Here is a 26,679-nt window from a genome sequence, read left to right as displayed (position 1 = left end):
CACTGTACACCCTTTTCTCTTGGATCATTGTTTTCTTAAAAATGGAAAGAGATGAAGAAAGAACCCAGAGCAATGTGCAGCACTGGGGCCACTCACATATTCAAGTGTGAACTTCAAAAATGAGATAAAGTAAAATAGTACTTTCGTATTTTGTAACACTATCCCTACAAACTCACGATCAAAATGTACCAAGCAAAAGAAAAAAAAGAAAGAAATTACCCAAATTGCATATCCTTCACCAAAATACTTAGTATTTCAGAGATATCCTATTATACCATAAATACTGTAGTAACATTTAAACCTTTAACAATGGTTAAACCTAAATAACAAACCTTTAAACCATTAGCAATGGTTCAGAGCTAAGCTGGCTCTGTAATATGTAAAAGACATCAGCATCAGGTTTCTTGATTTATAATTCTTTTTAACCACAACAATTATTACTATCTTAACAGTCTTAACAAATGAAAAATAAACCAAGTAAAGAAAACGAAAGCACAAAATTTATGACGTGGAAGGATGAAAGTAACAATAAATTTTGAAATCCTATGCTGTACAGTGAAGGAGATTAGACATAGTACAGGTACGCAGCCAAGGTGTAATCAGTTAAGAGCATTCTCCCAGCTATGTCTGATCTGTATGCTCTGCACATTTTTGAGTGTTTTGATTGCATACAAACAAACTGTTGTATCTAAAAACCAACATCATTTAAAGACCAGTAAGCCTGTGTGTCAGGCTTGCTATTAACATACTCACAAGCGATAAATCCATTAGAAAGAAATAGAAATTTTTAACAGAAAGTTTAATTTCAATTATACTTTCATTAATGACAAATAGCTATTGCTGTTACAACAACATCAAAAAAAGCCAGTAGTAAAAGGTCCAGTCCAACTAGTTTGGCCTCACCGGCATGAATTTCATTTTGTTACTTAAGAACAAAAGAAGTCTTTGTTACTTAAGACTTCTAATAAGAAGTAAACCCATGTTATGAATAACAGGATAAATTTAAGAAGTATTAATGTTTATGTAATTTTAATTTATAAGTCAAGTAGTAATTACCTGCTTGTATTCACCAACGCAGTTCTGACAGCAGAATCTTTTCTGCTGACCATCAATAATAAGAATATTGTTTCCAGCTCCTTTACTAGGCAAATACTCCCCACAATGCTCACAGCAATTCATTATTAAACCATTCGCCATCCTGTATCTATTGAAGCAGTGGTCACTGCACAGCTTATGAGTCATATTTTTAAAGCTAACTTCATGACGAATCTAAAAAATAAAAAAAAAAGTATTCTATCACCACACAGTTACCTGAAACTACTAGACAAGCCAAAGTCTTACATTCAAGTACAATAACTAAAACCAGATTATACTATCTCACTATTCAAGAACAGAGATGCTTGAAGTGACCGTGAAATACAGAAACAGAAATTGGGTGTTCTAGGAAAAGATCTTGGACACATTTGCTCTTGTAGCCTAGAAGCAAAGATCACAGGGAAGCATGTAATAATTGCATATTAGAGTAGGTCAATTTATGCAATTTTATAAAATGCTCAATTTGCAGGCTAACAACATGGCATATAAGGTAGTAGCCTGAACTATGGTGGGTCCAGTAACAGCATCAAAAGTAAATTAGTACATTCATGAGAATTTGAAATCATGTATGTTCAACATATCTCTAAAAATATTTGCAAAATCTTTCAAAATATACAGCAAAAAAGTAAGTAATAGTAAATCTTGACTTCAAGATTAATTCTTCTATGTGGGAGATCGGGGTTATAATTACAAGATTCTACACCTAATAAAATTGTTGACAGTAGCTACAAGGTACCGGCAAAAGGCACTTCAAGTTTCTGTAACAAAAATCAGTATTAACCTCTTTGAATTCTTTCTTTCTTCAGTTGCTCTTCATGAATATTAAGGCTGCATATCTTAGTATCTCACTGCATATGAAAATACTGAATCAGATTTTAAATTTCCCTATTTCCAGTTCTCTTATTTCAGAATGCAAGTTATTAACAGGATCACTACTGAGAAAGACAAAGAGAAAAAGCAGTCAGCCAGACCTCAGTTAGTTTACCACAGATAGTGCATCTTGATTTATTCAAAACTCCTTTCGAGGGATTCTGTTTATCTTCATAGAAGGATAAACATGATGTACTGCAAAACTCCTGGAAAGACTCACTTGAATCAACTTGAGCAACAATGGTACCTTTCATTGTTGTTATATCTCTGAAAGACAAAAAAAACCCTCTAGTGTGCTTGTGGATAAATACATATATATATATATATATATATATCTCTATTTAAACAAGAACACTTTACATCTTGTAACATTTGTTCTTCCTTTTAATGTTTACATTTCAAACCGGTTTTGTAGATGTACAGTTGTTAGTTACATGTAAACACTAAGTTTAATAATATTTTTACAACTACTCTAAGTACTGCAAGTACAACATCTTTCCTGTGCAAAACCTTATTTTTTTTGTTTGGATTTGGGTTATTTTTTTCCCATTACATTATTCTAGAACTAAGCGACTTTAATGCACCATTAGGTAACAGCTGTGTCAAACAATCTTTACACAAAAAATTAACAGAATAAATTTAAACTAGCCCTTTTGCAACTTTACACAAAAGCTATGCTTAAGTTCCATATGAAAAAATCAGCTTTGTTGTAAAAGACAAAATTTATAGTAAAAGGTATTTATTTGTATATAACTTCACCATTCCAGTATTAATCTCAGGACAGGATGAGGGGAGGAGAGAAGGTTGTTTTCTCATACTTTAATAAACATAATCAAAAAGCTTAAAACTCTACCACAAACTTGCCTTGAAGTTTTATCATATAAAAATTTTTTGAAAGTTAATTCCGTCATTAAAGTTCCAAAGCACCTGAACAGTTCACGCAGCTGCTCATGAAACTGCACCAATTTAATGCATTAAACCAGACAAGCATCCATTAATAAAACTAATTTGAAATAGAACAAACCTTCTTCTAACTAAACTGACTTACACTGTTTTTCACTGAAGTTAATTCTAGACTTGCTGATTTTCAATTGTATATTGCACATGCTGCAAACTTAGCGAAGCTTGTCAGAGCACCTTTGTCACCAGGTCTACCAAACTTGAGGTCGTTTCTAAGGTAGTTTCACTCTTAATCCCAAACTACCACATACCATAAACTAGAAGAAAGAAGAAATAAAAGCCTCCCCCCACTTACCGTCTAAGGAAGAAAACTATTACTGACATACAGGAAATGCCATTGGGCAGAATAAATTAAAAATTGATTGGGCACGTCTGGATCTCTATTGACATCACAATGGGTCACCAGTTGGAAAAGACATGCACCAGATACTCATATCTAGGAGCCCTAAAACTAGGATGAGTGGGATACATTGGAAAAATGTTGTATGCTTCCCCAGACAGACTCCCTTGAAAATCAACTGGATTATTAACACTTGCAAGCCTGCCTTCTTCCATCAAAGGAAAGTCAGCGTATTTTGGCTTGCCCTTTGGCAAGCTAGTAAGGATTTGTGCTGGGGAGTGTTATCACTTCTCTTCTGCAAAACAAAGCCAGAGTTCCTGCCCTGAGGAGCTTACAGTTTCTAGTTGGATTCCACCACGCCTTACAAACACTATTAACTTGTATGAAAGCACATATTAACCTGTATCAAAGGACACAAGTGCAAAGTCAAAAAGAGTAACACAAGTCAATAAAAATTATAAACGCTAAAGAGAATGACAGATATTTCCTCTACTTTCCTTCTTACAATAATTTCTATGCTATTATGTAGTTACAAAGGTTAAGAAGAGTGCTAGAAAAGTGGTTTACAACAAAATATGCAAGAATTCTGACTTCTCAGATGGGGTTATACAATTTTTTTAAAAGTTATTATAGGCTTCACTTTTTCCACTTAATCTAATCTATGTATTTAAAGGTAAATCTGAGCATTACCATTGAAAGTCTAACCTAAGACATATCAACTATTATCTATCCAACCTACATTATCCTTTCACTGAATTGCAATCTAACAATATTATGTCTGCTTTAGCAGGAAAAGAATGCAGAAGCAAGTGTGGAGCAAAGACTACCTCGTTTGCTACCATCAGGTAGCCAAAGTTTGGCAAAAAAAAGGCTGGATAAGATTGGGCTTCACAACAAAGCCATGCTACAGAGGAACAATTTCATGCATATATTGCCTTGTATTTAACTGTAATTGAGTAAGCAACCCCATACTACTGGAAGAACGAAGACCAACATCACCTCAAAAATTGTGAAAAGTGATTTCTCGGAGGTTCTCTAGAAATCAAATACACTATAACTATTTTAAGTAACCTCAAAAGCTAGAAGAAATAAGTTATTTTCCCCATCATTCAAAAATAAAGCCTTTTCATTTAGGGCAGTGCACGTAGCCTCTTACAATACACAGATAAGTATCTCCAAAGTAGCAAGACAGCACAGATTTAGCCATGAATTTTCAAGATTTCAGTCAGAAATAAAAAGATGAGTCTAATATTCATCTTTGCATATAATGCAGCTACCTGAAGATGGTAGTCAGCAATTACTTAAAAAAAGTGTATAAACATGTACAAGCCAATAGAAAGAGTACAGAGTGCTTTTAACTAGCTCTGTAGAGGCGAAGGTTGAGAGTTTTTACACATATTTTTAAAAAGCTAAAATGTGTTAAATCTGCAAGGTTTTCAGTCCACCAAAGTATGAATACACAAGATATCAACACTTTCTGTAGTTTATTTTTACTGATCTCAAGGGGAAAAAAAAAAAAGAAAAATAGAGTTATTCAGCCCAGTAGCTTACGTCTGAATACAAGCCACTAAGTAAAACTTCTTCACTAGTTTAAATCTGCAACTGAGCAAAGACCACGCTCTCCAAAACATGCATTAATGAAGGTAGTCTTTACTGCAAGCCTTTAGGTCAGCAAGAATTCATCATTTAACCAGTGTCACTGCAGGGTGTACTGGAGAGAGTTTACTGAAAAAATATGAAAAAGTGCAAGTATCTCAGTAATCAGTATGCTCAAAGAAAAAGACAGTACAGTTATTTTGTTGTTACAGTAATTTGTACTGTAATAGTACAACTATGGAAGACTTCTCTTTGGCAATTTTAAGTTTGGGAAATAATGAAAAATTACAAGTCAAACCTAATCAATAATTTAGAGAAAGACACTTCTAGGTATGCTTGTCACTCCCTCTGTGCTGCCCACTTAAGGTATCTTCAACTTCAAAAGTTGTCACAGTTGCCCCTAACTATGGGGAAACTCTAAGGCTTCTCTTCTCCCCACACTGTCAACAGTCGAAGAGCTCCCAAATTTCTTCCAGCTTCTTGCAAGTATCAGTTTCTACTCCTTTTAAAGCCTCTTGATTTTATATCTTAATCTATCAAAAAGAATGCTTTCTATGCAACACGAGGTCCACTTTTTTCCACAAAAGTCTTTAAATCTAAAGAATTGTCACAGGATATATTGTAACTTGGACACCTTACCTTTATTTAAAAAAAAAAAAAATATCAGTAATTTTTAGTGTATTGGCTTTCATAGAAACAATCTGCCATATTCCAAATTCAAAAGCTGGTATACTTTTTATTTTGTAGCTGGTATGGTGAATTCAACATTTCCAAACAACATTAAAGAGACACTACATAAAGTACTTCTATAGTCAAGATTTTATATCATTAATGGAGCAATTCCCATACATGCATGAGAATCTCACATATTACTGGATTTAGCTCCTAATATGAAACAAAATTTAAAAATCCCTTACTTTCTGCACATAACACAAAGTTTCTTTGGAGTGGGTTTGTGTGAGAATGATGAGAGGCAGGTAGTAGAACAAAAAAGGTGAGCTGATCCTTTTCGCTGATACGCAGTCTGTCCCTTTTGTAAAGGCTTTTTGCAGTTTGCACATGTGACTTTAACCTGTTTAGAAGGCTGCTGCTGGGCGGAAGGCTGGAAAATCTGTTTAGGAAGTGATGCTACAGGTGACAAGGAATCCACACCTGGTTGCTTCTGATTTCTAGGGAAGGAAGCTGACTGGGATATCCAAGAATCTTCAAGACAAAAAAAAACATAAAAGTGAACAGATGTGTACATATATATATATATATATATATAGAATAATATTCACAGATATATGATCATAAAATAATTTTTCTGTTGGAAATGAGAATTAACAGGAGGAAGATGATATTTTAGAAATTCAGGTTTAAAGTAAAACGCTGTTTGGTGGTACCACTCTCCACTGTTACAAAGCTTCAGAATACGAACAAATTTCAGGATGGTCCCATTCTGCATCTAGTGACAAGTTCTGCAGACCTCAATTCACTTGCACTGGGTTTGCAAACTGGCAGTTTTATCTTCAGACAAACAAAACTGCAATTACCAACTGCAATTAAAAAAAAAAAAAGATACCAACAGAGAACATGAATTTCTAAACTAAGGTTTGAGATAGAAACTCTACAAATTTATATAGATTTTCATTAGTTATTTTGTTCTAAATCTTTAACAAGCATTGTTTGTCTGGCCTTGGTGATAAACCCTAGAGTTTGGGGTCTCCGTACAGGCTTCCTAGTCCAGCCTGCAGCCAGAGAACTACACTGCAGTTAGAGCTCCACATCGGGGATCTGCATTTACATCACTGATTCCTGTAAGAGTTCTTGTTTTTCTCAATAACCTTTTCAATGCAATGAAAACCACTTAATGTGCAAACTGGCAAAGTCATGAGAATTCCAAGTCTCCCTCAGTAGAAATCAATGTACCTAGAAAATAACATTTCATTAAGTTCTGGCAGTACACAAATCCATGACCCTGTGTTCCAGACTTCAGTAGTCTTCCATCTGCATTTCTGTACAATGGAGTACTACGGAATGAAGTCACCTTTGCCCAATCTTTTGTAGCATAACATGCTACAGAGAAACTTCGACACAAGAACTTAGGTAAAACTTTTTCCCCAACAGAAATATATCTAGAAAGATAACATGCTTCTGTTAAATTACATGCTCGGTATCTTGGTTTGGAGCACAATATACAGTTCCGGGTGGGGTGGGGTGTAAATATCTCCAAATAAAATGTAATTTCTAGGCTTTTCTCTGGAATTTAAGCTTTCATTTTAAATTATTATCACCAGAATTTAGGAACATTGAGCTTCTGAAGAATGCCAAGAATGATATGTTACTTAAGCATGAAATAAAACCTGAACAGAAATGTCTTTCCATTATAAAAAACCCAAACATTCATACACATTTTCAATAGTACATGTCAGCTAGCCCAAACAGTGTCCCAACACTTGGGACTTACCTTTCAATCTTTTTATTCCCAGCATCTGGAACAGTACTTCACCAACTTACTGACTAGTAAATACCTCCATAAATATTACTGTATTTGGTAGTACTTGTATACTACTTTTAAGTAAAGAGTAAACACAGTATTTACTGTAACTAAATAAAAATCCTAAAGCCTTGAATGCCTTACTGCAGTAACTCAGTATATTCCTGGAGTGGTATTACAACTAGTATTAATAAGGAAATAAAAAACAGATTATTTTAAATTCTGTAACTTTAGATAACAAAAACCTTAATCCATAGACTTCAGCAACTGCCATACCTTAATTTTAAGGGACGTTATCTTGGTCCATATGAATTTATTAAACAGGAGGCACCCTTTTCCTCATACTATTTTCTGAAGTCCGCTTTCTGTTTTATTAACAACGTATTCTTCTGCATAGTTTTAAAATTCATTTCAGGGCAAAGTTCCAAGAACCCTTGTTACAGCAACAAACAACACACATTCCTTAGCATATAGAAGATCATTTTCCAGTGTGACTTTGTAGCTGTCAAGGATGTTCTATTTCTCAGCCACTTTGGAAATTTACCCATCGTAGTGCTTGAGGGTAAATAGAAGAGCTGGAACAAAGAGGTGAGGGAAAGGAAGCAGAACAAAACACATTCCTCTTTAAACCATTAAAGAAGTTTACCTTTGAAGGCATGAGTATCCATACTGACAAACTAAGATATGTTACCACAGTGCTTAAAGTTAAAATTCACTTGGCTGCCCTGTTCCAGCTTTTCTATACTATTATGTCTACTACCTCAGTTATATTTATATCCTGGTAGCACCTTAACACCTTCAAATATTTTGAGATTCTTCTCTTTTCTCATAGGTTTCAAGTGGGACCACATTGTACCTCTTATCGGGATTAGGTAGCACATGCAGCAGAGTTACATGTGCTTTTAATTCAGTAGGGCTCAAATGCCTCTAACGAAAACTTGAATTTTCTAGGTTCATTTGGGTTTAAAACTTTTACCGTGACTTCCCAGTACCTCATTAAGTCTACTTCAGTATTTCCTTAGTATCTTAAGGCTTCAGAGAGCCTCCCATAATTGACATTTTGTTGCATTTCTCCTTCTACAAATATACCAGAAGAACACCAAAAGATCTTCTTGCCTTTTTTTCTTTTACTTCTTCCCTATCACATCTTCATAGACATTATTTTTTACATTGTGACTTTTCTTCACATCTCATTTTTTAACCATGTTACCTCCTCCACTTTATATTCTCTACAAAGGATCTGTAAAATCTGTTTTTCATGTCCTCGAACTGAAACGGTGTATCACACTTCCTTAGCTGATTCCTGATGAGTTTCACTGCCCTTATGTCTTCATCCTTCGCGTTCCTATCTGCAACTCTTTAATGGCTAAGTTTATGAGACTGTACAGCTTCATGTTCACTTTCTTGAGCTCTTGCTGGAACCCCTCTCCTATGAAGACAGGCTGAGAGGGTTGGGGTTGTTCAGCCTCTAGAAGGCTCCAGGGAAACTATTGCAGCCTTCCATACCTAAAAGGGGCCTACAGGAGAGATGAGGAGGGACTCTTCATCAGGGAGTGTAGTGATAGGACAAGGGGTAACGATTTTAAACTGAAAGAGGGGAGATTTAGATTAGATATTAGGAAGAAATTCTTTACTGTCAGGGTGGTGAGACACTGGAACAGGTTGCCCAGGGAAGCTGTGGATGCCCCATCCCTGGAAGTGTTCAAGGCCAGGCTGGATGGGGCTTTGAGCAGCCTGGTCTAGTGGGAGGTGTCCCTGCCCATGGCAGGGGGGTTGGACTAGATGATCTTTAAGGTCCCTTACAACTCTAACCTTTCTATGATTCTTCTTACTATAACAGCTGTTCAGGGTGCTCCCATTCTTTTTCACTCATTCCTGCTCTAAAATGCTATAAAATTATTCTTTACCCTCATTTGCACCACTACGTTTATTTGTGGAGCAATCTTGCAAAAATGGCTCAATGAAATAATGACTTTTTAAAAAAGCTGAAAAAACTGTATCAGCACAACCTGGGGCAGAGGTGGAGAGGAAGACAGTAATAAAGTTTTACAGCAGTAGGTAGCTCTTCAAATGTATTCAGATACATCTGCATTAATGACCTGGTTCAGTTGAGGGCAATTCTGAACTTCATCCTCAATTGACTAGGTGTTGGTTCTATTTTTGGAGCAGTTTTGATGGACAAAAACCAGATTCTTTCTCCAAAAGACTTTGATATGGTTCCCCCCCCAAAATTTTTGCCGCTAAACTGGACACATATGGATGACAACCTGATCTTGTGAAAGATGTCCCTTCCCATAGCAGGGGGGAGGGGGGAGTTGGACTAGGTGGTCTTTAAAGGTCCCTTCCAACCCAAACCATTCTATCAAATGTTCTTCAGTGCTTACTGGGACACTAGGTTCTGAATTAATGTACTGGACAGAAGTTTCTCTGACGTGCACCTACTGCTTCCCATACAGTGGAGTCACTTAGCCGAGGGGAATACAATAACACTGATCTAGAAGAAATCTTCCAAACCACATATAGAATCACTTAGGTTGGAAAAGACGTTTTAAGATCATCAAGTCCAACCCTTAACCTAACAATGCCAACTCCACCACTAAACCATGTCCCTCAGCACCACATCTACACATCTTTTAAATACCTCCAGGATGGCGACTCAACCACTTCCCCGGGCAGCTCTTCCAATGCTTGACAACCCTTTCAGTGAAGAACTTTTTCCTAATATCCAATCTAAACCTCCCCTGATGCAACTTGAGGCCATTTCTTCTCATCTTATCACTTGTTACTTGGGAGAAGACGACACCCACCTCACTACAACCTCCTTTCACATAGCTGTACAGAGCAGTAAGGTCTCCCCTCAGCCTCCTTTTCTACTGGCTAAACACTCCCATTTCCCTCAGCTGCTCCTTGTAAGACTTGTGCTCCAGCCACTTCAACAGCTTTGTTGCCCTTATTTGGACATGCTCCAGCACCAACATGTCTTTCTCATAGTGAGGGGCCCAAAACTGAACACAGTATTCAAGGTGCGGCCTCACCAGTGCTGAGTACTGGGGGATGATCACTTCCCTAGTCCTGCTGGCCACACTATTTCTGACACAAATACATATAATGTATTTGCCAGAGCCTCACTACTGAGCTACTATTTAGCTACTATTTTTCTAACAACGTGCAGATGTCACATGTCCTAATTCCTTTGTCTTTAGGTGAAAAAGAAGCACTACCACGGAACAATACATGTTTGCATCTTCAAGGCTTTAAATCTTCTATATAGGAAGCAAACATGAATAATAGGTCTTGTTCAAGATGCAAGCTAGAATGTCCTAGCAAGGTAGCACACTAGTTCTGAGATTTGCAAAACTGCTCTGGAAATTTATGTATTTAGTCCTTAGATAAAGTTTTGACATTCAACAAATTCTGGCTAGAAAATCCCTAAAGAAAGTTAGTATCTGAAAACAAAGTTTGCTATCCAACTTCTTACGTCCTATTTCTGAACTATAAGCAGGGTTTCTCAATCTATGTTCTTCAAATTATATAAATCAAAGCATTTTTATCATCAGTAGGCTTAAATTAACTAAGCAGGAGTCTCCACCTCCATTGGAAATGTTTTCAAAATCTGGAAATCAGAACAGATGGAACACCACTGATCCAGAAAAGATGAATCTATCCTTAGCAATCTTAGACTGGAATTGTCCAGAATACATTAAACATATGTAAGATCAAATGCTTCCTGTCATATTATCAAAGTTTCCAACAGGCAGGGTTAACTTCTGCTAATAAGATTTTTTAGAAGAAAAGGAGGCAACTTCCAGGGAAAAAGAACAAAATTGAAACTTAGAACTTGAAAACCTTTCCTTTACATCTTTATAAGTACAAAAACCCTTAAGTGATCCGCACCTACCGTGTTTCAGGCTTTTTCTTGTGTAAAAGCCATTTCCACTATAGTTGTCTTCCCTCTCTCTTCCTCTTGTTTCTTCTTCTCATGTTCTTTGTCATTTTTCTAATTTCTCGTTTGGTATTTTTCTCCTTCTCTTTTACCCGTGGCAGCCCTTTCTGCTTTCTTTTGAACCTACTGCTCTTTATTTTTCAAATATACAGACCACAGAAATAAAAAAAAATCCTATACACATACACCTTGAAATACATCTCTCATATCCACTTATGAGTCAGTCGTCTTCATTAAATCCCTAAAAGGATTCCCAGCCACTACTGTCTCTCTGAACTCAATCTATTTCAATACCGCTATGGTCCAAGCCTACAAGACTTCACACTGGCAAAATTCTCTTGTGTCTCTCTTAATCACAACAAAAAATAAAAGTTCAGTAGCTTAAGGCACATGCCGATTTTCTTAAGATGCACTTTCTCCAAGAAAAACAAAGGCACTACTTTAAGGTAACAAATGCTTTAAGTTCTCATCCATGACTACTTGACCATCTGAGTTACAAGAATCATACCCCATGTCTAAGGGATCAACTAGCAATGGTGGGAATTCTGGTTGTAAAAGATTAGGAACTGAATTCCTAAATTATTCAGTGAGACACACGAAGTATAAAAACTTCCCAGCTTTAAAATTCAGAAGTCAAATTTTGACATCAGTTTCAAGATTAACACAAAAATCCCACAATCTAACGTCTGACTTTAAGCTTAGCTTCATACTGCCATTTCCACAATACAATATGAAAGGTATTAAGACTTTTGCAAAAGTACATTTGGTAATATATGACCAAATTGAAGAACTGTACTATTTAAATATTTGTTGAAAAACAGGTTAAAAAAAATCCATGCATTTCAATTCGCATATAAGCAAATTTAAAAAATCATGCATCAACAAAGATCTATTGCACCTAGAATCTACTCATTTAAAATTTTCCTTTTAAAATGATGCTAACTAGTCTGAAGTTAAACCTGTAGCAAAACTGGCAATTTGGCTTTCCTTTCCCCCCACTTCTAGCCTAACAGGGCAGCAGAGTAGCAGTATATGTTGGAACTTGGAAGGTTTTAAATTGCTTATGTGAAAGCTTAAATTCTGTAGAATAGCAATTCCAGAAAACCATTCATGGCTGCTCCATTTGGCTTTTAGCAATACCTCTTTACTTGCTAAATCAGGAGACAATACACTGCTATTTACATAGAGATATAGAACAAAACCAGCCAATTCAAATTAATTAATACTGTATGATACAAATACATGTTATCACAGGTGACTAAACAGCAATTATAAAGTGTGTATAACTTACTGCGGGAATATGCGAGTCCACAAGTAACCTGGACCCTGTTTTGTTAAGCATTGTAAATACCGAGAATTGCTCGGTATGCAATGAATTATGACAGCTAGCTGCTTACAGCTTAAGATCAGACTTTCAAATTCAGGTTTTTTGCATGTCAAATTATATTCAGATGGCAAGACAACAGATCAGTAAACTAATATTTAAAATAACTTTGATGCATTATACTAGTCATAGAACTGCACAAAAAGGTACAAAACTTATATAGATATACTCACCTCTAGTTGTGTCAGTTAACGGGGTACGCTTAAGCCATAAAGAACTTCATCTAGAAATACCTGTGTCTCAAAACATCTGAAGGTATCGCTAACTGCTAAACTGGGATATTTTACCTACCTAGCACATTAAGTCATTGAGTATATTTTATTCCAGAGTCACAGATAAGGTTGTGATGGGGATAAAGGGAATGGAGATCTTTCATATGAATTAAGCTAAAAAACTAAGCAGTGCCACTGTGAAAAATATTTTAATCAAACATTCTATTATTTATTGTCAGCTTTTAAGGAAATGGTCAGAATTGCAACTTACCAGGATTATGATGAGTCACAGATTCTCCATTTTGAAATACATCTCCAGCCACGTTCATTCTACCAGGATTGAAAGGTCCTACACCAGTCTTGGTCTGTGAAGTCAAAGATGGGGTGTATGTTTGCATATTAACACCAAAATTACTTGACTGCAGTCCGTTAGATACATCTCCCAAGTTGGCATTCTGCAGTGATGTTACATGTGTAATCATTAAGTTCATGTCACGCCCTTCAGCATTTTCTAAATGACCATCACTCACAGAGCTCATAGCACCTGTTTCTAATGTAGTAACATTAGCAATCTGAATTTCAGAGTCTGGTTCTGTGGTTATACCACTATTACCTATTCCTGAATTTACCTTACTTCTTGAAAAACTGGAAGCTGAGAATTCCATATCGTTGGTTCTATTTTTACACTCTGGAAGTCTTCGTTCATTAAAACTGGAAGCATTCTTCTCTTGTCCTTGATTTGTTTCAATGTCTTCTTCATCATCAATAATAATAGTTTCACTTATACTCCCCTTTTGAGAATTTACGTCTTTTGGAGGAGGAAGCATTTTGCAATCATTCCCTTGCAGTTCTTCATTTTTTGATGATGTAAATGCAGTGTTCCTTTGATCTGCTATTAGTGATGTAGAATTTTGTGGAGGTTGTATAGGTTCAATAAAAACTACATCATCGTCATCTTCTACAGGCGAGTTTTGGAATTTATTAGGTCTAGAAACTAAAGAACTTGGTGGACCTCCAAATGTATTTCCTACATTTGCAAGACCTGCTGCCATGGTGGTATTCCCTAGTAGACCAGGAGTACGTTCAGACAGTTCTAATCCTCCCAGAGGACTTGTGTCCATTCCAGATCTGCTGTTTAAAGAAAAACATAAAGCAAGAAAAGAAAAGACACACCCAACTTCAGAGTAAGATATAACTTTCCAGGACCAGTTCTTCAACAATAACTACAGAATTAATAGTCCCAGCTTTTACTTTGTTTTCTTCCTGAGATCATATAAAGAAAAAACAAAAGTTTCTCTGTGCTCTTCTTTGGATGTCTTAACATTCATTTACTTTCTAATCCTGTACTACCAAAAACATACTGCCAGTACCAATATTTTCCACACAACAGCTACACATCATTATGTTTAGCAATACATACATGCATACACAGGAAATAGAATTTTTGATGGTATTTATTAAAAGATCCTTATTTCTCAGTCCCTTTCCCACCCACATAAGCACACAACGATCCTATAACACTGCTTCTCTTAGACTGCAAAGCAAGATCAAAAGTTAGACATGCAGAAGGAAAATCTGAATTCCTATTAAATTTCATTCCTATTAGAAGTGTTACAGAGTTTCAATATCAGTAACTTATACAACAAAAGACCGAAGTGCATATCCAAGTGTCTAGCAAAAAAAAAAAAGCAACATATTAACGACTTTGAAATTAAACTGATTTTCCCCCAACCCCACACTGCCAAAGCTCCTTATGTGACCCCAATATAACTGGAGCACAGAAGTAAGCAAAAGAGATATGGAACTGCTGTACACAACAAGAACAGACATATTAATGAGCAATGGAAGGTGTACAGCAACCTCTCTCATTTCTAGCCACTACCAGAGGCAGCTCATTTGAGGTCCTTACTACCTCACGTTCCACTGCAGCTTTCAAGAACTTTATCTCTTTTTAACAGCAAGTGATGCTTCTTCAAGCTTCTTCTCAACCATTTCTTTGCCTGGGGGTTTCTGTTTGCTTTTAGTAATTGTTCAGTTTGGGGAATCTGTTGTTTATAATTGTCAATTCTGCCATGAATTCAAAAAATTACAAAAAAGCAACCTGGACAAAGAATTTCTGTACCTGTAATTCCAAACCGGTACATGATCAGTGCTAAAGGACCTAATATCTCGCTAAAAACCATGTGTACTAAAAATCAGTAAGTTCAATAGATCTTCATATACAAAACCAGAAAAATACAGATATAATTATAGGATAATTTGGGCATGCCTTGGAGTATACGCTAATGTGTGATATCACTGAGCTTTTGTGAAAGGCTAGAAAGTAGCTTTATGTGCTTTTTAATAAATCCTTTAGAAAGGAAGGTAAATAGAAGAAGCAGAAATATCCTGCTCATCAATACTTACCCATCTAGAAATCCACTGCAATCTGTTTACCTTAATAAGTTGCTCCAAGAGGTTTTTTTTTCTTTCCTGTGGGGAACCTGCTCTTCTTGTATCAACTTGCTGCCCTCCACAAAAGCAGTGCGTTCTGAAACAAGGTTAAAACAAACATTACATATTCTAAAAAGTTTCCTCATCTCAAACTTCTACCAACTACATTCATTAAACTGACTTCCTCCTAAATTTACAGGTTAAGTTCAAACCTGACTTTTAGCACTATCATCCCACAATGTCAGAGAGAGAATGTCAGTCTATACAGTCATTACCGCAAGTAAAGCAGCGGCAGTACTGTTTATTCTAGATTTTCCACTCCGTCACATGATATTTCCAGAATCCTTTGTTTGATGCTTTATAGACAGATAGAAAAAAATACAGTGTTTGGTAAGAGACAGACAGACATAACTGCAATTAAGTAATCAAAGACTAGAATTGAGAAGTATATCTGCAATAGAATATTAAGGAAATAAATGGTTCAGGTAAACTAAGCTATTGAGAAAAGAAACCTTAGCAGTTACATTTCTTTGGTTTTTATCACGTCAATCTCCTTGATGCTTGTAGCAGAATACACTATGCTAAATTAAGATATAGCAAAAGGAAAATTACAGAACATATGTTCTAAATTAGGCTTACAATGCAATATAAACCTTACAGTGCTAGTAATTTTCAAATTGTATATATGCATTGCAGTGATTCTTAGCACAGGTTCAGGCATCCATAGCTTATATTAACACATGTGAACATTCACAAGAGATTGAAAATGTTCAAAGTTCAAGCCTATATTTATTCTTCAGGTTTTATAACAGTCATTAGGTTTCCCACACTTGGCAGCATTTTTAAAATAGAGAGTATCAACTTGTGTTGTTATCTCCTGTTTGAGGACAGCCCTTAAAATCCCCAGACAGTAAACAGGCCCAGAGGAATAAAGCTCAAATATTCTTCTACGCATTCGCAACATTATTCAAGCGCTCTTGTCTATTAACTAAGTGGCAGCAGGGGGGGACAGGGGGGAGGGCAAGGGGCAGGACAGACCGAACAGCAAAGCTGTGAACCAGATTAATCCTAGAAGAGAGGCGACCACCTTTTAATTCCTTCATATGTTAGCCTTACAGCCAAATGCCATTACGTAATAGCATTTGAACTGCAATAAAGGTAACATTCAATTGGAATGAGAGAGGTTTTCTTACACAAAAAAAATAAATTGTATTATCAATGCAGTTGGCTTGTACCTCCCTGGAAACCAGTCAGTTACACTGAAGATTAATTTAATCAAATATTCTCTTTTACCTATCTTATTTTTCCCTCTAGGACTGAATAATTCAAAGTCAGATGTCCCTACAACTCAGCTTTTGCTGAAAAGCACTCATTCAGTTCACTGATTCTTAAAGTTTCCCGGGTTTATTCCATGTATTTTCTTTCTCTATAAGGACAAAAGCATCACAAGCACATAAAGCTTCTAATAAAGTTTTAAATATACCTGAACAGATGGGAGCAAAGAAGAAATGAGACTATGCCAAGATGATACCTCAGGCCTGACTCAAACCTCTGCTGTTCCTATTTTTACAGATCCTTACTAGAAAGATAGACTTGGGCTGTTTTACAGTACATGCACAGAATATGTGCAAAGGTAAGACCCAAAACATATATGTTTTTGTCTAAATACATTTATATTTTTCCATGAAGTGTCTTCAAAAGGTATTGTTAGGTATGACATAAAAATAAGCAGAGTTTGTGCTTAACTGTTAACGCATAGTCATAAGTAAAACCTGCATATATTTCCTCACAAATATCATCTCCTACCTCTGCAAGACTCAGCAACAAAATTACCCCCAAAAAACCAGAATTTTTGCAAAATGAGGTAGCTTGTTTTCTAAAAATGCTAGTACCGAGGACAAACGCAAAGAACTAAACAGGCAATGTCACAATCAGCATTTCTGAATGAAGAACTACCAAAAAAGGAACTACCTACAGAGTGAAAAGAGTAGGTTTAGAATGGGAAACAAGGAAAAACCACACATCTCAACTGGTAACAGCAAAAGATGCTCAACAATAGAAATACAATTGCTAGAAACCTGTAAGATTGATTAGACTGATCACTGGATGAATTGCTGAGACTTTGAAAAAAACCAACAAAACACAAACTGATGAGACCTAGCCTGCAGAAAATGCGTGTTCAGTACAGCTGCAGAATGATCTCAAAGCTTTGTGGTAGCACACAAGCACCAAAATTACACCTGGACGGAAACAGAGGCACTACCAATATACATCAGCCCTTCCTGAACCAGGCTTTGTGTATCCTCCTTTTAAATTAGGCTAAATCACTCATCTATAAAAGTCTTCATGCTGAAATAAATTACAATCCCATAGCTACATTCAAAGCTTAATTGCTGGAAGAAATAAAAGACAAAATGCAGGCACTTCTCTAGAAGGATGGCAAATACTACAGCTTTTGAGACAGCCAGCTAGGTAACACTCCATAGGCCACGTCTTAACTCCATAGCTGAATGATAAAATAGATTTTTAAATTTATCATGAATCACAGAAATTGAGGTGGGGTGTGGATATCCCCAAAAAAATTATCAACTCTGCTTTAACAAAAGCAGAAATTGGAATTTAAAAGCCTTTACTAAGTGCCATTAACAACAGCTGGGATGAAGGTGACAGAAGAGCACAGTCATGGTTCTGTACACTTGGAGCAAAATCACAAAAATCGAAAGGAGTCACTGAAATCTGGCCAAAACTACAGTTCCACCAATGCAGAGCACTTGAAATGGACATCAAAAGTAGGACCAGCGTGTGCAAGTTCTTCCATATAAAGGCTAGAAGCCTAAAAAAGGAAAGCTTGAAAGACTGCTTTTGAGAGAATGCATAACTGAGACATCTTCAGAAGTGAACGCATGAACAAAATTCAGGAGACAGTATTATACTAGGGTACAAACACAGGAACAAGAAGAGAGTGATTGATTTGCCCCGGTGAGGGAATACTACTTTCTGCTAGGAAAGCACAGTATCCTAACTGAATCATTTACCTCCACAGGTACTGTGCTACATTTAAATTCCATATCCAAACTAGAAGAAATAGTGTATTAATGGCATACTATCAATCACTTCCACTCAACGGTGACAGCACATATGAGATAAGGGGAACAACAGAGACTGTAAAGTAATAACTGAAGACTTCAACTACTGTTGTGCAGACTAGGGGAAGAGGGCAGATTGAAAACAACCACAACCCCCCAATACCCAAACCAAGCCCACAAAAAACAAAAACAAAAACCAAACCCACAGCCAACTGCAACCAGCTAGAATACTAACAGGAGGAAAAACAATTCCTGATCTAATTCTGAGCAACGCAACATAGTTCAAGATGTAATTATCTAGATAACACTCCAGAAGAGTGTATTCAAATTCCCAGGGGAATAAAAAATAATAAAAAACATTTCACTACTTCAACATTTGACTTCATAAAGGAGAACAATATAAGTGTGAGAAACCCAGTTAAGAGGGGAAAAAAATGCAGCTTCTTTAGAGCATGAAGGTCATTTAAAATCTCACCATATTAAGCATACAACCAATCTAGAAAGACCACAGAAAATCATAAAGACTACTATCAGGAAGTCTCTGAGCTTAGAAGATGCTGGAATTGTATTAGGGGGAAGTTTCATGTACATTTGCCCTATTATTTACTTTTTGCTAGGCACGGTTCAAGGCAGGCTACTGAGCTATGTCAGAGCCGATCTGTCTAAAATGACAATTCTTGCCAATTTTACAAACAGTAAAATTTTTCTAAAGAGAAAGTGTATCCAAGAAGCCTGAACCACGGCAGAAAACACAGAATAAATTCTTTGCATTGATGTTCAGTAAGGAAAAGATGAGGGAAGATCACATCTAAGCTCTCTTTCTTGGGGTCAAGTCAGAGCAAAAATGTGGTACCCAAGTGCTAATAGAAGAGGATTTTAGAACAAACCACTAAGGCCACATTGCATTAATTTAAGATGTCTAAAGATAGTCAGAAATTTTATGTTTCAATATCCATAACCAGTTACTTAAGCAGAAGGTGGTAACAATTACCCAAATAATAACAGACTACAGTCCTATCTCATTACTAAATAGACTGATAGAAACTACATCAGAACAAACATAAAAAAGAAAAAATAACATACGGGGAAAGAATTAACATGGATTTTGCAAAGAAAAGGAAATGCCTCACAGGACTACTGGAGAGATCTTTTAAAGCGTTGACCACTTGTTAACCAACCCCAATTAAACTGGTATATAGCACTTAAAACTTCCAAAAGGCATTCCAACACGTTCCTCACTAAAGACTGCAGTGGAAATTATCTATAACAAAGATTTGAGAAAGGTTCCCTGGAGGATTTGTAATTATTTAAAGAGAAAAAGAGCACGTGTTTTCTGTTATCACAGTTACCAGGGGGGCTCCACAGCAGCTGAAAACAGAAACTGGCTGTAAAGAACTACAGAATGATACCACAGTCCTGAATGCTCAGAGTAAGGTAGGCAAAATCACTAATGATAAGTTCAAGGTAACCAACAGGGAGAAAAGGGTAACTACACGTACGTAGAATTCCTCTGAAGTGGAAGTCTAAGATCCAAGTTGCAACTCTTTCAAACCAAATCTACTCAACGACCAAAGAGGAAAAACAACGTAAAAGAAGAATCAAGACCAATACAGAACACATTTGTCACTACGTACGCAAGATGCTGGTGAACTATGTTTTTTATCATGAGATGTTCAGGTGATCCCCTTTTCATGGAAAGGGAAAAACAGATGAGTTACGTGAACAACTTATATTACATGAACAGTCGCCTTGTTGGAAAAGACAGACAACTCACGGAAGATAATAAATCCGCAAGGAAAAAAATACATAGAAGAGAAATAGAAAACCATGCCCAGTGTCTTACAATACACAAACAAAAAGGCACTCAGTGAAATAATTCAGTACCTTTAATACTCTATTGTGCAGGAAAACACCTTTTCTTCTGAATTGTGAGAGTCACTGCTGTAGAAGGCTACAGGGGCCAGAAATACAACCAGTTCAACCAGGGATCGGATAAACATGAAAATAAATGCACTGATGACTGTTAAACACAGTGGTCCAAAGGCAACTCTAGAAGTCCTTAGCTAGCCAGCTGCTGAAAACCAGCATACACCTGCAGAAAAATCATGCTATACCTGCCAAGTTTCTATTCCTAGACAGTAACCTGTTTGCAACAGTGGTGAACTGTCTACTAACCTAGTAGCGGAATAGTAATATTCTTACATGCAAAAGAAATGTCACTAGCCTCATGGAAGTTTTACTCACTCAAAATCTGAATTTTGGCTTATTGCTGTCCAACTGACTTTGTTGAGCAATGGGTGTCAACATTTAGGCAAAATAATCAGGTAAGAGACAAATCTGAACTCATCTCAATGTTCTGCGAGGCTATATAGTTCTAATGATTAATTCCTGACCCTGACATTTCTTGACCATAATATCATTAATTCCTTAATTCAGCTAGTTCCAAGAGTTCTTATTCTTCATTATTACAGCGAGTCACTTTTTACCACTTGGCTTTTGTTAAGTCTGATGATCAAAAACTCAGTCTATTGTAAAGATTGTGTGGAGCTATCAAGAAGGTCTGTAGCTTAACAGCATGCTGTAACGTCTTGCTACAACTCCAGAACGTTCGTTCCCTACACAACCAGATGCAACCTACATACCATGGCCTTCTTGGGGTATGAACCATAAACTGAACCCCAGTGGCTGACCAAATCTATGCCACAGTTCACCCCAAAAGCAAAATAAACCACTACACTTAAAATTGCCTTTAAGTAGCTGTTTTACACTGCAACTGAGGCAGTCTAATAGCCCAACTGTACCCACTCATAAAGACCGAAAAATAGCAGAAGTAACCCAACATTTTTAAAGGGCTGCAATTCAGGACAGCTTTAAGCTAAATCTGAATGCTGTTACTGCAGTCCAGTCACAATTTGTGTAATGAATAATATATACTATGAGAGAAAAAAAAAAAAAAAAAAAAGAGGAGTTGTAGGGTCCTTCTGAGTCATCAGATATAAAATTCTTACCACAGGCAAACACACAATAAAACCATTTTTGTTGAATGTTCTTATTATAAACATTTAGCATTTTTGGTTTGGTGGGGTTTTTTTGTTTTATTTTGTTTTTATTTTCCTTCTTATATCTTTTCTGAGGGTTATCTACTCATCAACCCTAGCGTTTTATGCTCAGGTATGTGGTGGCTCCAATCTACTGTCAACTTTTACATCTCTAACAAAAGTTTTTAACATTTCTGAGGGGCACCTAGTTATCAGGTCCACAGACTCATGTTGTTACACTATCATGTGGCACAGCTGTTTCTGCAACCACATACACAGCCAGACAAAAGTTGATCCCGCTGACAGAGACTTTTCCTGCTGGAGTCCTTTTCAGCCAGACCAGTTCCCCAAAACAAAAATCTCTGTGCAACAACACTAACAGCTGTGCCTGAACATAACAAGGTTGGTGCTACAGCTCTGAAATTCAGTGTAGAGATCATTTTAGGATAGTAGAGACATGCTGATAGCCACAGACTGAACTGCACTACCCTGACAGCAAATACTGTGTCAAACACTCCAAAATGCACATGCTAACTGACAAGGAAGCAAGCAGCGACAGACTGAATATTAAAGCATGTGTACATCCACTGGTCACCATCAGGAAGGTATCTGAAACTTGTAAGGCTTTAAGCAAACCTAACATACTACATTAAGGCCACAATGACACAACTATTTCACCAGTCTACCAGCTTCATACACAAATCATGCTAGTGAGTTCAACATAATTGCTTGCACACTTTGGGCTAAATTCAAGTGCAAGTATTCACAACACCAAAGTAAAACAAGGGTCTTAAAATACTATGAAGTTAATTATAAATATTAACCAAGAGTCTGAATAACAATTAACACTAACCCATCAATATATTTATATTGCTGTTTTTTCAGAACACAAGTAAGAGCTTTCAGGAACAGGATAATAAGTTTTGGTCCACAGGTCTCACTATCCATTGTCTGGGTACCACCATTACAAAAGCCTGAGATGTCATTGCTTCAGCCTAGAGACACTACCCCAGAAGTCATTTTCCAGTACGTTTGGAGCTGCTTGAAATTTCATTCTTTGCCCAGATTTTCAAAGCAGTTGTACAGATTAAAGAAATTAGCTTACTAAAAGTCATTATGTAACACCAAAATGTGTTTGTCACAGATTTCAGGAAATTTAAGAGAAAAGCATACGCACACAAAGACCTGTAACTAAGAACAGTAAAAAGGCAAGATCTACATAGTAAAAGAAATAGTTTTGAAGCAGTTGAGTCAGTAAGTCTTGGTTTTATTTAAAAGAAAAACTATTTACGTGCTACCTAAAGCTTATTGAAAACATGCAAACTTCAGTATCTCCTGAGCATCTTAACTGCACTGCAGCCACCAGGGTTAGGTGTGAATGCTGACACCTGGTTTCCAACTGATGTTTCCAGGAACATTTCAATACCTTTACTTAACACCACCTCTTCCTTGGGTCTTCCTACTCAACCAGTGCAAAGAATTGCTCCCCCTGTATACATGAACAGAACGAAAATTCGGGGTCCATCTCAAACTTTATTCTATTCAGGGTCAATCTTGAATGCAAGTGTATGCACATCATTTTCAAGATGACTCTTGGGGGATAAGCAGCACTTGACACAGCAAGTCATGTCAAATCATCATGTTGACCATATGTAAGTTTTAGGGCAGTCATACTGACATGTATCTCCCCAACCCCCTTATACACACACTTTCAATGTATTTCGTGACTGTTTAATCATAAAAAGGTGCTGATCAGCAAGAACCCAGCACCACTTCTAGCCTTAAAAGCCATTCTGTGTAATGTGGTAAACAGTAAATTTTATCTCCCTACTACTCAAGCAGCAACGTGTTGCTTAAGGATATCCTTTATTATAAATGGAATAGGAAGGTGAAACAAGAAAAAGAACCAAAGGACCCACAGAAGAAGTTATATCTAAATGCTTATCTATTACTTATAGCCAAATGCATACCTATTTCCAGGAAAGCAGGTAACGCTAGACCACAGCAAGAGACTTGAAAGATGACCTAAGTGGAAAGGGAGCAGTACAGTAACAGTAGAGAAACACTATGCTGAAGACATGAGAATAGGAAAAAGGCAAGTAAAACACTGTGAAGTAAAAATAAATAGCAGAAAGTGCATGCAAAGACACCAAGGTGTCATTTAACATATCTTAGTTTTAAAAAAATGTAATGCTTAGTAGGAAAAAAATACATACAGAATGGCTAGATCAGAAACAGACGTGAGAATAGTAGAATTATTTAGATGTCTGGACTGGGCAATGGAATACAGACCAGTAATAAATGTCAGTGGGTAACAGCACGCATTTCAAAAATATGCCTTCCTCTTCTTCCACAGGGACCAATGAAGATTAATTGATAATTCAAATCTATGAAGTCCCTATGTTTTGCTAGCATTCAAGAAGTTAAATAGAGACAGCAATACGCAAAATGTATTTAAAACAGCATTTAATTATTACAGGTTCTAGGAAGCACGGTTGGAATTTAACAGATGTATTACAGCAAATGCTACAAATTTAGCATAGATACTCATGAGAAAAGGCTCTGTAACTAAGCAAATATTCTACTTCTCTTTCACAAGAGGTATAGTTGCATTGGCCATACTTTCGATATAACTGTATCAAGACTACTGACTATATTAACCTGTAAGAACCTAATCTACACAAATGCACATAGCATGGGCAACAAACGGGATGAGTTGGAAGCCACTGGGCAGCAGGACAGCTATGATGTAGTTGCCATCACAGAAACATCATGGGATGACTGTCACAACTAGAATGCTCTGATGAAAGGCTATAAGCTCTTCAGAAGGGATAGGCAAGGGAGGAGAGGTGGGGGTGTGTCTCTGTACATTAGGGAGTGTTTTGATTGTATAGAGCTACATTCCAGCGATGATAAAGTCGAGTGTTTATGGGTAAGGTTGAAGGGGAAGGCAAATAAGGGAGATCTTGTGCTGGGAATATGCTACAGGCTGCCTGGCCAGGATGAGGAGACAGACAAAGTATTCTATAAGCGGCTGGCTTAAGTCTTGCAATCGCCAGCCCTTGTTCTGGTTGGGGACTTCAACCTGCCAGGTATCTGCTGGAAATATAACACAGCAGAGAGCAGGCAGGCTAGGAGGTTCCTCGAGTGCATGGAAGATAACTTCCTGACACAACTGGTCGCAGAGCCTACCAGGGGAGGTGCCTTGCTAGACCTAGTGTTCACAAACAGAGAAGGACTAGTGGGAGGTGTGGTGGTCGGAGGTCGTCTTGGGTTTAGTGATCATGAAATGGTCAAGTTTTCAATTCATAGCTATGTAAGGAGGGGAGTTAGCAAAACCTCCACCTTGGACTTCCAGAGGGCAGACTTTGGCTTGTTCAGAACGTTGGTTGAGAGAGTCCCTTGGGAGACAGTCCTGAAGAGCAAAGGGGTCCAGGAAGGCCGGATGCTCTTCAAGAAGGAAATCTTAAAGGCCCAGGAGCAGGCTGTCCCCAAGCGTCGCAAGTCTAAAGGGCGGGGAAAATGGCCAGTCTGGATGGACAAGGAACTTCTGATGGGACTTAGGAATAAAAGGAGGGTTTACCACCTTTGGAAGAAGGGACAGGCAACTCAGGAGGAGTACAGAGATCTCGTTAGGTTACACAGAGAGAAAACTAGGAAGGCAAAAGCCCAGCTAGAGCTCAACTTGGCCACTAACATTAAGGATGACAAAAAAAGCTTTTATAAATACATCAACAAAAAGAAAGCCAGGGAGAATCTCCATCCCTTACTGGATGCTGGGGGGAAAGTTGCAACCAAGGACAAGGCTGAGATACTTAATGCCTTCTTTGCCTCCGTCTTCAATAGTCAGACCAGCTATCCCCAGGGTGCTCAGCCTCCTGAGCTGGAAGATAAGGATGGAGAGCAGAACAACCCACCCATAATCCAGGAGGAAGTAGTCAATGATCTGCTTCTGCACCTAGACGCACATAAGTCTATGGGGCCAGATGGGATTCACCCAAGAGTACTCAGGGAGCTGGCGGGAGAGCTCACCAAGCCTCTCTCCATCATTTATCAACAGTCTTGGTCAACAGGGGAGGTACCAGATGACTGGAGGGTGGCTAATGTGACTCCCATCTACAAGAAGGGTCGGAAGGAGGATCTGGGGAACTACAGGCCTGTCAGCCTGACCTCGACACCAGGAAAGATCACAGAGAGGATCATCTTGAGTGAGCTCCCAACGGCAAGCGCGGGGCAGCCAAGGGATCAGGGCCAGCCAGCATGGGTTTAGGAAGGGGAGGTCCTGCTTAACCAACCTCATCTCTGTGACCACATGACCTGCCTTCTGGATGCGGGGAAGGCTGTGGATGTTGTCTGTCTGGACTTTGGTAAGGCCTTTGACACCGTCCCCCATAGCATTCTCCTGGAGAAGGTGGCGAATCACAGCATAGACAAGTGTACTCTTTGCTGGGTTAAAAACTGGCTGGATGGCCGTGCCCAGAGAGTTGTGGTGAATGGGGTGAAATCCTCTTGGCGGCCGGTCACCAGTGGTGTCCCTCAGGGTTCAGTTTTGGGGATAGTTTTGTTTAATATCTTTATCAATGATCTGGATGAGGGGATTGAGTGCACCCTCAGTAAGTTTGCAGACGACACCAAACTAGGTGGGAGTGTTGATCTGCTTGAGGGTAGGAAGGCTCTACAGAGGAACCTGGACACGCTGGATCGATGGGCCAAGGCCAACTGTATGAGGTTTAATAAGGCCAAGTGCCGGGTCCTGCATTTCAGTCACAACAACCCCAAGCAATACTACAGGCTTGGGGAAGAGTGGCTGGAAAGCTGCCCAGCAGAAAAGGACCTGGGGGTGCTGGTGGATGGCCAGCTTAACATGAGCCAGCAGTGTGCCCAGGTGGCCAAGAAGGCCAACAGCATTCTGGCTTGTATCAGGAATAGCGTGGCCAGCAGGAGTAGGGAAGTAATCGTGCCTCTGTACTCGGCACTGGTGAGGCCTCACCTCGAGTACTGTGTCCAGTTCTGGGCCCCCCTGTACAAGAGGGACACTGAAGTGCTGGAGCGTGTCCAGAGGAGAGCTACCAGGCTGGTGAGGGGTCTGGAGACCAGGTCATACGAGGAGAGGCTGAGGGAGCTGGGCATGTTTAGCTTGGAGAAGAGGAGGCTGAGGGGAGACCTCATTGCCCTCTACAACTACCTGAAAGGAGGTTGGAGAGAGGTGGGGGTTGGCTTCTTCTCCCAAGCGAATAATGACA

At 38.0% G+C, this 26,679-nt stretch overlaps 1 protein-coding gene across 9 annotated transcripts in view; it reads right to left on the bottom strand.

Moving 5' to 3' along the window:
* Positions 1 to 26,679, bottom strand: part of ZMYM2 (zinc finger MYM-type containing 2) — a 93,145-nt gene that overhangs the window by 55,297 nt on the left and 11,169 nt on the right. For 5 of the 9 annotated variants that reach the window (XM_063330877.1, XM_063330939.1, XM_063330887.1 and 2 more), the window contains exons 3-7: positions 15,286 to 15,409; positions 13,151 to 14,010; positions 5,779 to 6,064; positions 2,067 to 2,232; positions 1,057 to 1,269 (exon numbers count right to left, since the gene is read on the bottom strand). In XM_063330877.1, coding sequence (XP_063186947.1) covers positions 1,057 to 1,269; positions 2,067 to 2,232; positions 5,779 to 6,064; positions 13,151 to 14,000 — 1,515 coding nt within the window. In that variant the 5' untranslated portion in view covers positions 14,001 to 14,010; positions 15,286 to 15,409. The remainder of the gene's footprint in view (positions 1 to 1,056; positions 1,270 to 2,066; positions 2,233 to 5,778; positions 6,065 to 13,150; positions 14,011 to 15,285; positions 15,410 to 26,679) is intronic. The other 4 variants (XM_063330932.1, XM_063330912.1, XM_063330919.1 and 1 more) reach the window with 4 other exon arrangements.

The sequence above is a fragment of the Chroicocephalus ridibundus genome, chromosome 1, assembly GCF_963924245.1.
Source record: "Chroicocephalus ridibundus chromosome 1, bChrRid1.1, whole genome shotgun sequence".
NCBI classification, from domain to species: Eukaryota; Metazoa; Chordata; class Aves; order Charadriiformes; family Laridae; genus Chroicocephalus; species Chroicocephalus ridibundus.
Note: the sequence above shows the minus strand (reverse complement) of the source record. Positions and strands in the feature narration are given on the sequence as shown.